The following is a 12749-nucleotide window of genomic DNA, read 5'->3' as shown; positions in this document are numbered from 1 at the left end:
TGCAGAGCTGCAGCTCCTGGAGGTGCCTCGTCCCAGAGCTCCATCTTACCCACAGCTTCCACAGGAGCTGCGTGTCAGGGCCTGCAGCTGCTCCAAGCCACGGCTCAGCTCTCCCCTGCTCCTGCAGAGTGCCTGAACTCATTCAAAAGTGCATTGTGGAAGATAGAAACCATCCAAGAAGTCTGAGGCTGGGCATGAATCTGTGGAAGACAGGCAATCCCAGACTGTGCCAACACAACCCATCCCCTGTGCTCCACCACACGCTCACTGCTCACAGCTCCACAGTGGAGACCACCCTGGCCCGGGGATGGGGTGACACAGGCTTGGCTGCTCTCACAGCCCTAGCCCAGCCAGATAAGCATCACTGATCACCCCAAGAGTCCCTCAAACACCCCTGGGGTACAGGAGCTGTCCCCACACACTGCGCCACCAGCCCCGCTGTTCCCTCCTTAGGAAGTAACTCAGTAAATCCCAAACCCCCTCCCATCACTCCCGACCCCGCTGTGTTCCGTGTCCAACCCGAAACAAGGTAGCAAAGCTTTGTTTTGCTAATAGGAAACAGAAAAGTTACGTTATTTCCCTTGTCATTACAGCAGCTGACAAATCCGGGTGCTATTTTTGTGGATTTTATTGAGCCTCCTCTTATTTTAGCCTTAAAATTCAACCTTCAAGCCTCCACTTCAGTTCCACGGAACCAAAAATATTTAAAATTGCAGTAATGACAAGTTACCATCTGCATTTACTGAGGATGGGCTCTGTAACTTTACAGCAAAGCCACAACCAATCTCCAGTATTTACACCCAAACGAGCTATTTGCATCCAGCTAAGCCGGGCTGCTGGGGAAGAGGAGGCTGGGGGAGATGGAAAGTCTACGTGGGCAAGAAACTTGGAGCTGCAGCCAAGGCAGCTCCAGACAGCAGGGAAGACACTCCTGGAGCCTTCACCAAGCCAAGGCTGCTGTGATTCAGGTTCACTACAGACACATCCTGAGTGCCACAACGTCCTTGTTACTTAATTTTTTTTTTTTTTTAAAGCCCACCAGGCCTTGCTTACAGTAATTTTTGAAGCCTGGTTCTGTTGCCCCATGCTCGCTTCTGTCCCTGGGCTTTTATTGCATCTCCATCCAGAAAAATCCAGCTTTCTTTCCAGGCAGAATGAACAACGTGGGGAGTTGCTTAGTGAGTTAAGAGTGTGTGCTGGCAGCTGGGGAGAGGATACAAGAATTCCCAAGCGTGCCAATGCCATGGGGGCAGGAGGAACAGCCAACGCTGCAAAGTCTCCACTGGTTCCAGGAACAGGTATAACGAGAAACCGTAAGGCAACTCGTATGAGGAAAGGAAAGGAAGATGAGCCATGACTGTACCTTGACAGCAGTGACACCTCTCAACAGTTTATTGCCATTTACAGAGTGATCAGACACAAAGCTCTCCTCAATTCCTGCTCCTCGGTCTGTGGGAGCAGCATCAGCACGCTCAGAGTCCTCACTAGAGCCAGGAAATCCCTGCTCTGGGGCTCAGCAACACTACTCCAGGGTTCTCAACACTACTCCAGGGTTCTCAACACTGCTCCAGGGTCCCCAGCACTGCTCCAGGGTCCCCAGCACCCCAGCTGAGTGATTCACCTGAGCAGGGGCTGCAGACTGAGCACCTCGCTCCAAACAGAGGGCACGGAAGGGTTAAGGGCCACAACACAGCTGAAAACCAAGGCTGTCTGGGATGTTTCATACAACGCTAATCACTTCATCTGATTTTAATTCCTGACACCAAATCAGCATATAGCTTTTCAAAGGGAATCTTGTCCCAGATTGCAAGGTAATCAATCACAATTAACGTGGAAAGCAGCTTTTGCAACACCACCATGGCCATGAACCGAGCAGGAAGGACAGGGAAGGGGCTCAGAAACACCCCTCAAGTCCAGGCAGACAGGATGATTTGGGGCAGGGCTGGTCTGTCAGTGTCTCTGCACAGCAGCCAGTGCATGACCTGAGTCAGGGTGGGTTTGATGCCAACACTCTCATTCCCCCCAAAGTCCCTTCCCAAGCAGTGTGCCCTGTCCCAGGGAGCCACATCCTGCCCACAGGCTGCTGGAAACCACATTTCCATCAAGGTGATTTTTCCTTAAACCAGAGAAAATTCTCAGGAGGATGGTGCCAGACTCTGCTCAGGGGTGACAGTAACAGGACAAAGAGCCGTGGCCATAAAATAGAACACAAGTTCCACCTCAACGTGAGGAAGAACTTCTCTCCATGAGGTGGAAAGGGGGGCAGAGCCCTGGAAGAGCTGCCCAGGCAGGGCTGGACTCTCCCTCTGTGGGGACACCCCAAACCCACCTGGATGTGTCCCTGTGCCACCTGCTCCAGGTGACCGTGCCTGGGCAGGGCTTGGCTGGGACAGTTCCAGAGCTCCCCCCAAGCTGTGATCCTGTGGAAACTGCTCTAGGTGTAACCCCATGCCCAGAGGGAAATTCTGACCCAGCAGGGAGGGCATTAACCTGGATTCTGAGCCATGGTATAGAGCACCCCTCTGCCACCTGCAGGGTGCAGAGCCAGGGAAAGGCTTCCAAAACATGGAAACTCCTCCTTCAAGCCTCATGGTCTGCCACCATAACCTGAAAATCTCTGACATACTTCGATACTTAAATGTCTCCTCTCAAAACACTGTTCGATTTATCCACACATAATTTTTTAAAAAATTAATGTTCAACTTGTCTGTACACAGCAGCTGCCCCAGGACCTTCCCAGGGGATCCAAAGCACTGCAATCATCACAAGTGCCCCACAGAACAGTAAGTAAATGAGTTTGGCGGTTTTTTTGTAATAAAAAATACTCCCTCACCCATGCAGCCTGAGGGACAGGGCTGCAGGACTCCCCAGAACAGAGACACACGTGCAGCCACAGCACATAAAGGCAGTTTCTGCAACACGTGATCACACTCAGTAAACTGGCCTTGAATGGGAAGTCTTTTCCTTGATCAGCCATGCAAACCCCAAAGTCAAAGATAATTTAAAGAGAAAAAAACAATCAAGTTTTAACTAATAGCAGCACTTCCACTGTTTCACTGGATCTCCTGCACAGAGGGAAGAACTCTTGCTGAAAGCCTTTCACAAGGAGCAGGGCCGAGGGGAGATCACCTCTAGCCTGGCACTGGCTTAATTATTTACACAGAGTTAATGAGTACCAGACTCTCCTCCTAAACTCGCACAGGGTGCATAGTCCTACAGTCATTTGGACTTTAAATCCACCCTTGGCTATGAAGTACAGAACTGCAAACAGGCCTCCAGGAAGGATCCCAGAGAGAGCAGTGAGCCCAGGACCCTGGCAGAGTTCAGGTGCCAAAGCAGGACAGTCCAAGCCCTCCAGGAGAATTCCCACAGTAACCTGGAGGCAAAGGGAGGCATTCTGCAACACAAGCAGAGAGTTTCTCTCAAGGAAACAGGCACAAAGCCACGGGTTTGAGACAGGTTACTGTGTGTGCACTTTTGCCTCTGCTCTCCACACCTGGAGAGACAGGACAAGAGACACTCAATTAACGTGATTTGAGCTGGAGTGTTCTCCCTAATGTCCAATGAGCAGCACAGCGCTGAGACACGGGGGCAGCCCTGCTGTCTGTGCTCAGGGGTGGCTGGTCCTGCTCTGGAGGCGGAGGATCAATTCACCAATTCACCTCCAGGCCTCTAAAACATCATCACCAGAGAGACAACACAGGCGAGGAGCCCACAGCGAGACCTGCCAGGCAGCAGAGCCCACACTGCGTGTTCTCCTCACCGGTGATCCCATTCAGGGCTGAAACCCAAAGCAGCACGGCCATCTCCAGAGCAGCTCAGCTCCCTCCAGCCCCATGCGCCCTGTCCTGGCAGGGTGAGCCCTGGTCATGCTGAGCTCCTGCCCCAGCAGAGCCATTCCCAGAGCCCGGAGTGCAGCTGGAGCTGGGCTGGGCCCGGGGTTTCAAACATTCCTGCTCACAGGCAGGGCGCCAGCACCTGCTGACATCAGGAGGGAAATGGTAATTTTCAGGGTTTCTCTTAGTCAAACCTGAATGAAATTTCACAAGTGAGTGGAGGGGAGGAAAGTACTCCTTTAACCCATTCATCCTCCCCGGGTGGGAAAGTCCAGAGCCCTCCCAGCTTCAAGAATTTCTCTGTGAGAAAAGTTTCACAGAATCTGTAAGGGTGGAAAGTCGCAAGTGGCAGAAAGTCAGGGCCACCTTTGGCCTCAGCCTCCTCCCAGCCACGTCCAAGATGTGTCCATCACATCCCACCAAAACAAAGCCACCCCTGGTCCCCTCTGGCTCCCCACGCGGCCAAGCACCCACAAATCCAGGACAAGGAGCAGCCTCTGCTCCACCAGGGGTCCCAAAAACCACTGCCCACATCTAACCCAGAGCTTCTTGGACCAATTTAGGCCTAATGTTAATTATCCAGGAGAGAGAGAAAGTTACTCAAGTTTAAAAAAAATAGAGAAAAAGAAAGTTAATAGCAATTGAATTTGTCCTTGAAAGAGTTTCAATTACCAGAGCTGGCTTAAGGAAATAATGACATGCTGGTTATCACATGAAATGCCAATAACTGTAATGGAGCAGCAGGTTTTTTGGAGTTATTTACACAAACTGATTTTTCACGGGAATATCATAGGAATTAAGACATGAATACTATCTCCACTTTCTCACAAAGATATTTCTTTACCCTATTAACAGAATTAACCAGTCCCCCTGTTTGAGCCTATACACCTTTGTCTCTTTTTTCTCCCAGAAAAAAATATAAAGAACATTATTAGAAATTAGACTCCAGCTACATTTTCTTCTTAACACCTAAAGCAAAAAGCAATACTTGCTGAGGAATTCTGAGGCAGCTTTTATTAAGTTTACCTGTCATCATGCAGCATCCTTTCCGTTTCACTACAGAGAACTCGTGCCCACGTTGTGTAAATACTCACTGAGCTGTCACTTCACACTCAGAGACACTCCACAAAGACACTGTGGCAAACCTGGAGATGCTCTCCTCGATGTGGTGCAAGAGCCCTCAGGAATGCTCCAGCTGCAGGACCGAGCTGCTGGCTCACAGCACTGGGGTTCAGGGGCAGGAAGGGCCAGGGGTGGGAGCCCCTGGCTCAGCATGTGCTAACACACGATTAATCCAGGTCTGACTGGGACAGGGAATGGTCAAACACGAACAGGAGCCCAGTCCTGGCAGCAGCAGCTCCTCCTGTGCAGCCCTGGGCTCTGCTTCGAGCACAGAGCTCCATCCCAGGGGTCTCAAGGTGCTCAGCTAACCCAGGGAGGGACGCTGGGGTCACACTCACAGCACAGGATGAGACACAGGAGTCACATTCCCCTCACACCCTTCCCAGCCCTGCAGCTCAGCCCTTCCCAAAGCTCCCACAGCAGCGGCTCAGCTGCTCAGGAACAGCCACTGAGGGAACTGAGAGCCCACGTTGCAGCCCTGCCTCACAGGGAGAGACAAAAGGCTGCCTGAAACACTGACATCCTGCAGAACCAAAGAACCAAACAAACCCTGACATCCTGCACAACTTCAGAACCAAAGAACCCTACAGAAACCCAGCTCCTGCACAACTTCAGAATCCTAAAGAATCCTAAAGAAACCCAGCTCCTGCACAACTTCAGAACCAAAGAACCCTAAAGAAACCCAGCTCCTGCAGAACTTCAGAATCCTAAAGAAACCCAGCTCCTGCAGAACTTCAGATGCAAAGAACCAAAAGCAGCACCTCCAGAAGCAGAGAGGATGCTGAATTTGGCCCTGGAGTTTTCCTGGACATGACTGATGGTGGGCACAGCGTGGGCACAGCGTGGTCCCCCTGAGCCCCCAGAAGGACCCGTGCTCTATCTCCAGGTGAGGAACTCCCCAGCTTTCCCAGGGGAGCCAGAAGGGCAGCAGAGCTCCTCTGGTGGGCAGGAGGGACCGGACACAGCCCCAGCAGCTCTGTTCCAACGTGCCAAAAACCAGCTTTATTCCTCCCATCCCTCTTGTCATTCACTTCCAGCTGGAGATTTATGGCTCTGCCTAACACACATCCAGTCCAGTTTTCCCACTGCCCGTGCATAAATTAAAGACTGAACTTTTTGCAGCCAGCACACAACAGAAAAAAACTTTTGTAGGACTTCTTAAAAACACCTTTTTTTCCAGCAGGAAGGTATCCCTCCTTTCTCTCCCACCAGAACAAAAGGGGAAATGTTGTTTTCCACCCGCGCTGATGGTTTAAGCACCACATCAGAGGGGAAAAAGCAAATGGCTAAATATTGACAAGCTTATCTTTTCCATCTCCCCAACCAGGTTTGCTGCCTTCAGTTTCTGTTTTGCTGCTGCTGCTCCTTGAGAGTTTCCAGCATTCCTAGCAGGAATTGGGCAATGGCATTGCTGACCAGCTTCTCCCCAGAGCAATCCATCACTCAGGAGTTGCAATTCAAAGAAGAAATCAGGCTCACTAGCCAGAGAATTTTAAATACACAGAGTAGGAACTGGAAAGGGCATTTTCTCCTCTAATATTTTAATTACCCAGAGCACAGATGCAGAGGGTAAAAGCTGGATTTCCAATTGGTGGCATTCCTTTGAAAAGAGTAAGGGAGAAAAGTGGTGGAAAAGTCGTGCATGAGGTAACAGATAAAACCAACAGCTGCACTATTAAGCCTAATTTTAGACATTATTTTCTCTCTGAAGGAAAGCTGCTGGGATTTTTAGCACAGCCCTCATGGAACGTGTGATACGTCTGTAACACAGGAACCACTGACCAGAGTTCTCAAATGAGACAACAGAAAAATCCCAAAGCATTATGAATACACCAAGCTTATGAGAACAGTCAGGCACAGCTTTGTAACAGAACATTTGACTGTCCTGCCTCCCCCAGCCCAGTTTCCAATATTATTTAAGACCAGGGAAGAAGTTCTGCCTGCTTGTTGAGGGAAAACAGGAAGTTTTCCTGATCCCAGAAATAGGAAACAGAAGTTGCAGCAGGTAAAAGGAATAAAACTGGGCACTTCCAGGAAACCACTAAGCATTCTAGCCCCCCAAAAAAGGCCTGAAAGTCAAACATAAAACCTTCCAGAAAACAAAGTTCTGTCTTGCAACCAACAACATCCTCACAAGAGAGAACCATAGGGGAAACCTCCCCTAGCCCAGATAATAAGTAAGGATTCACAGGGCAGCTCAATTAAACTCCATAAAAAGCAGTAGGCAAGCCTTGCTAACCCCATTTCACCACAACACTCAAGTGGTTTGTCCTGGGTTTCCCAGTAAACTGGTGGTGATAAGGGCAGGGAAAAATAAAAGCTGCAGCTGAGAGTGAGGATTGAGTTTTACTGTCCTGTATCCCACACACATCGTGCCTGGAAACACTGGACACCTCCAAGCTGGGCATCAGGGAGATGGTGCTGCAGAAAATGAGAGATTTTAAGAGAATCAGACAACACCTGGTTGACTTCAGGCTGTTTAAAAAAGATAAAGCAGCAAAACCTCCAGTGTCCACACCAGGATTAACAAGATTTAAAAAAAAAAAAAAAAAAAAAAATCAAAGCAGCAGAATTTTCCTGCTTTTCCTAAAACAGCCAAGCCCTAAAATCGCTCATTCAGAGAAAGGAGATGCAGCACTCTCCTTTTTGTTGGAAAGCTCCAGTGCACAACACACAACTCCAGGGCTCCTGACATTACAATGCAAAGCAAGGAAAAACCACGAGCCAAGAGGAGCCAGGTCCCAATTTCCCATTCCAAGACATCGCAGCTCACTGGCAGCACAGTGCCTTTTGGTGCCAATTTAGTTTAAAACCATATTTCCAACAACGTTTTTCATGCCTCACTCGCTACTAAAGTCAGAATCAAAGTCAACAAAAAATAGCTATTGTATGGCAACAGGCCCAAAAGCTTTTTTTTAAATTAACATAAGATTCTTAAACTGCTATCACTGAACTTATAACAGAGGCCTTGAGATGCCGGGGCACCTATGGGGAGGTTATCCAAGATGTCAATGTTTAATGTGATCCAAAGAGTTCTCCCATTACAGGAGACACTTCGTTGTAGCCAAAGCCTGAGAAATGCCCATCTATTAAAGGCAGGGAAGACCTTTCTCTCAAGCAGTTTCCTTTAAATCCCACGACCCTGGGAAAACTGGCGCATTACTAAGAGCTGCTACATGCTCTGAGGGGAAGCAGTGCAAACAAATCCATGGAAGAGCTGGAAAAACTGAAAACCAGGACCCATGGCCTGGCTTCTAACAAGTCATTGCCACAGCAAACCCCGGATTTCTCATCCCACACAGCACAGATCTGCTGATCCTGCTCTGTGCTGCCCAGCTGGAAAGATCATCTGGAAAAAACACCAAAAGTCCCCAAAAACACGGAGCATCCTTGTGTTCACTGGCTGTGGGTGAAGTACCCATCAGGGTTACACACAGGAGCCACCCCTGGTCACCCACACACTCCTCTCGCTCACTGCAGGCAGCATTCCACCCAAACAACTTTCACAGAAAATCACCGGGCCTTTCCTGATGAGCAAAGTGACAAAATCCTCTCGATAGCATCACTCAGAATTCCTGAAGAGTCCCTGAAGAGGGATTAAAGGCACCACCCTGCTCCTCACCCCAAGGTGCCCCAGCATTGCCAGGCGTGCTCTTCCCACATCCTCCTCCCCAGCCTGCCCGAGATGCTCCTGGCAGGTTTCTGGCAGCCGAGCTGCCCTCTGCCCTGCTCTGCCTTCCCAGAGCTTCTCAGAGTTGGGAGGGAAGCACCTGCTCTGCTCATTGCTGTGCAAGACAAAGAAAGACACAAAGCTCTAAATTCTCCTAATCCAGGGAATTTAGGAGTACACAGCACAGGAGGCTGTAATTCAGGCCTGGAGTATTATTATTATTATTATTAATCAACCTTTTGTGGGCAGCACAGATGACACGTGGAAGCTTTTTTCATTAGATACCTCTGCTCTTTTCTTTTTCCAGCAGAAAAAGAGGAATTGTCAGTCTAAGTCCAACATTCCTGGGCACAAAAAGGACTGGGGGGGAAAGTCATTTGGTTTTTGAGGTGAGGGAGTTGCTGGTTAACCTTCTACATCCACTATTAGTCCTTCCTCAAGCCCAACTAATTCTAAAAACAACTATTCATTAATAATTCCAGTTTATGGGACTACTTACTCAGGTATTCCTAATTCACTGTGTCAGCAGCTCATGGAATTAAGCAAAATTCATTTGCCAAGACAAAAAAAGCTTCTTTTACAAATTTGCACCAGAACACTGACAGAAGCGAACTGCAGGAAAACACCTGAGAAGTTCAACCTGAGTCTGTACTTTAGTGTACATTTTATCTAAATTGAGATTTTCCAGGATTTACAAAGCAAGCACTTTGTGCATCCATGGAACACATGGCCACATTCCCGAGCAGCTGAAACCTTCCCTGAGGATGCTCCAGCACTCAGTGCCAGCCACCACTGGATGTTTGACAGCCCCAGCAGAGCAGATCTGCCCTCTGGGACAGCAGAACCTGAAAGAAAAGCCACTCCAGCCACTCAAGGGGCTGCAGCAGAGGGTGCTTTTGGTAATCAAGGGACAAACAACTGAGCAGGCTTCAGATCAGCGCAGGAGAAGTCCTGGGCAAGAAGGGAAGCTCTGGAGGCTGCAGGTCACCCTACGTGGTACCAAATCTCTCCAACCTCGGCCTAAAGCTGGAGCAAAGCACACAGAATGAAAAGGGAAGTTTAGCCCTGCACAGGCCTTGGAGATGCGAGTCTGAGCACAGAAAGGAACCTGCTTTGAGTCGAGGCTGTCAGATAAAGATACCAGCACCTCTTTTCCCCGTATCTAAAATGTCTGATGCTGTGCTGCCTTCTCCTCTGCACGTTTCCTGGCCATTCCTATTCCAGCAAAGAGGGAATTCTGCACATCCAACAATAAAGGTAATCCTCAGGCTTGCTTTTGCTAGTTCCACTTCTCAGAAGAGTTGTGACACTGCTGAGCCTGACCACAACCAGCACCTGAAGCCTCTAGGAAGTGCCTGTATTTATGGGGGGGAAGGAGACAGATCAGTTCTCATTCAAAATAAGTCAATGTGCCCTAAGACACAGAGCTAGAGACTCCTGCCCTGGATCACAGTTCTGTTGAATGTAAATTGATAATTCTTGGTAACCGACCAATTTCAGCATTTTGGCCACAAGTTTGGATCTGATTGTTTGGTTGTTCGAGGATTTTTTCTCCTTCTTTAGGCAGTAACACACCCCAGAACGCCCCACATGCTCCCATCTAATAAAGAACCCAAACAGCCCCAGTTCTGAAAAGGGCCAAAACCAAGGCAGGAACAAACGCATCCTCAGATCCATCAAAGAAATCATTTATACCAAGGGGAAAGTCACATAACCAAAATAAACAGCAAGCCCATTGTGCGGAGCAGCCCTGCCACCGTTCCGACAACACAGACTCTATTCCAGGCTGAATCCAACATCACAAGGAAAATAAAGCCAAGGTACAAACAACGTGCCCCGGCCCCCCGCTCCGTGCGGGGCTCAAGGTCACGCCGGGGGATGCGGAGAGGGGCGCGGGGCTGCCCCGTCCCGGGGCTGGCGGAGGAGGCGAGTGTGGAAGTTTATGAGCTCATCAGGATGGTTGTACCATTACATCAGAGGCAATTATAAATGGCCAAGAGCAGGGGATGGGGAGCCAATCAGATCACAGATGGGATGTCAACCTAAGACCAACTGTCTCCTGGCTTTGACAGAAGGATTTTACCTCCATAATTCAAATCCCAAACCCAAGCGATCCGCACTCGCTGCTCCCATCGCCCAGCTCCCCGGCAGCGCTCCCGCCCCGGCCCGCGGCCCCTCCGCCCGCCCCGCGGCCCCCGCGGCCCCGCCGGCCCCTCGCGGCCCTGCCCGCCCCGCCGGACCCCGCCGCGGGCCGCGGGACCCCCCCGGGCCGGCGCCGGGGGTCGCGGGGCCGCGGGAAGGCGGCGGCGCTGCCGGGGCCACGCGATGTCCCGGGCGCGCCCTTCGCCGCCCCGGCCCCCCGCGCCCGGCCCCGCCGGGCCCTCGCCGCCCGCCCCGACCCGCGGGCCCCCGGCAGAGCCCCCCGGGGCGGCGGGGAGCCCGGCGGCGGCGGCCCGGGAGCCCCGCACAAAGGCCGGGGAGGAGGAGGAAGGGAAGGCGGCGAGGCAGCCATTTTAGAGCGAGCGAGCAGCACAGACAATGGCAGCGCCCGGCAGCGCCGGCCCGGCGGGGGGAACCCGCGGGAGAGCCGCCGCCGCCACCCCGAGCCCCCCGAGCCCCGCGCCCCCCGCCCGGCCCCGTGCCCGGAGCCCCCCCCGGCCCGTCCCGCGCGGCCCGGCCGGTACCTGCTGGCTCCTGCCGAGGCTCTGTCCCCCGCCGCCGCTGCTCCCGGGGCTCATGGGCGCGTGGTGGCTCCTCGGCGGGGCCCCGCCGGCCGCTGCCCAGCCCTGGCCGCTGCCCCCGCCGTACTGCGAGACCATGTCGGCGGCGCCCTTGGCGGCGGCCGCCCCGTCCTGCGGCCCGGTGCTATAGTCGCCCCCGGGGTACCCCTGGTAGGCGCGGGCGGAGCTGGGGGAGGTGAGGAGCTGGTTGAGGGTGGGGGTGGCCGTGGGCTGCGGGGTGGTGCCCCCTCCTCCCGCGCCGCCGGCGGCCGAGGGACCCATGACCCCGAAGCGCTGCTGCTGCTGCTGGAAGGCGGCGGCGGCGGCGGCGGCCGCGGGGGACTTGGCGGCCGGCGGCGCGGAGCCCCGGGGGGAGCTCAGGGCGTAGGCCTGGGGGGGAGGCGGGTAGGAGCCGGCGCTGCGCCCGGCCGCGTAGTAGGAGTTGTACTGATGGTTGGGGAAACCGTGCTCGGCCCCGGCGCCGTGCGAGTTCTGCGGAGGGGGCGGCCCCGCGGGGGCTCCCGCCGGCCCCGGGTAGTTCTGCTCCAGGCCCCCGCTCTGCAGCGCTGCCATGCCAGGGCTTTGTTGTCCGCCATGTTGGTGGAAGGCAGCGGCGGCGCCCCGGCCGTAGGGCTGCCCGAAGCCGTAGGCTGGCGGGGGCAAGGCGGCCGGGTGGGAAGGGGGCGGCTGCTGCTGCGGCGGCGGCTGCGGCGCCCCCACCCCGTCGCTGCCGCCGCCGCCGCCGCCACCGGGCGGCTCCGGGAGGTTATTGTTCAGGGTGGCGGCGGCGGCGGGCCTGGGGCCCGGGTTCCCGTTCGAGCTCTTCAGGTCGGACTCGGCCCCTGCGCCCCCTCCGTTGCTCTCGGCCCCGTCCTGCAGCTCCTTCCCCGACGGGCCCTCGCTCTCCGCCTGCTTCTCGCCGCGCTCCGCCGCCGCCGCCTCACCCCCCGCCTCCTCCGGGGGACAATCCCGCTGCTGCGCCTCCGCTTTCTTCAGCTCGGATGGAGCCGGGGCGCCCAGGCTGCTGGCGGCGGCGGGGGCGACCTGAGCAGCCATGATCCCCCCCCTCCCCGCCCGGCCACCCCCCCGGACCGGTCCCCCCGAGCTGCTCCCTGCCTGGCCGGCCGGCGTGAGGCCTCGCTGCTCTGCTCTCCCCGCTCAGGCGGCGGCGGGCGGCTCTTCAGGGCAGCGGGGGCTCATTCCCCCCCGGCCTGCTCGGCGAGGCGGGGAGGGCTCCGCTGGGCTGGGCTTCCCGGGGCCTGGCCCCGCTGTACCTCCTCGGTTGCAGCCGGCGGAGAAAGGGGAGGAGGAGGGAGTGGGGGGGAAGGAGGAGGAAAGGGGGGGTGGGGGGGGACCCGGGACGGGGCTCCCGGTGCGGGAGAGGCGGGAGGGAGGGAGGGG

General features: G+C 54.2%; 1 protein-coding gene across 1 annotated transcript in view; it reads right to left on the bottom strand.

Moving 5' to 3' along the window:
* Window positions 1-12447, bottom strand: part of ARID1A (AT-rich interaction domain 1A) — a 53326-nt gene extending 40879 nt beyond the window's left edge. Inside the window, exon 1 of the mRNA XM_058040245.1 lies at window positions 11313-12447. Within this exon, the coding sequence (XP_057896228.1) occupies window positions 11313-12404 (1092 nt within the window). The 5' untranslated portion in view covers window positions 12405-12447. The remainder of the gene's footprint in view (window positions 1-11312) is intronic.
* Window positions 12448-12749: the final 302 nt, after the last annotated feature.

This window comes from Melospiza georgiana, chromosome 24 (assembly GCF_028018845.1).
Source record: "Melospiza georgiana isolate bMelGeo1 chromosome 24, bMelGeo1.pri, whole genome shotgun sequence".
In the NCBI taxonomy this organism is placed as follows: Eukaryota; Metazoa; Chordata; class Aves; order Passeriformes; family Passerellidae; genus Melospiza; species Melospiza georgiana.
This window is presented reverse-complemented; position numbering and strand designations above follow the sequence as displayed.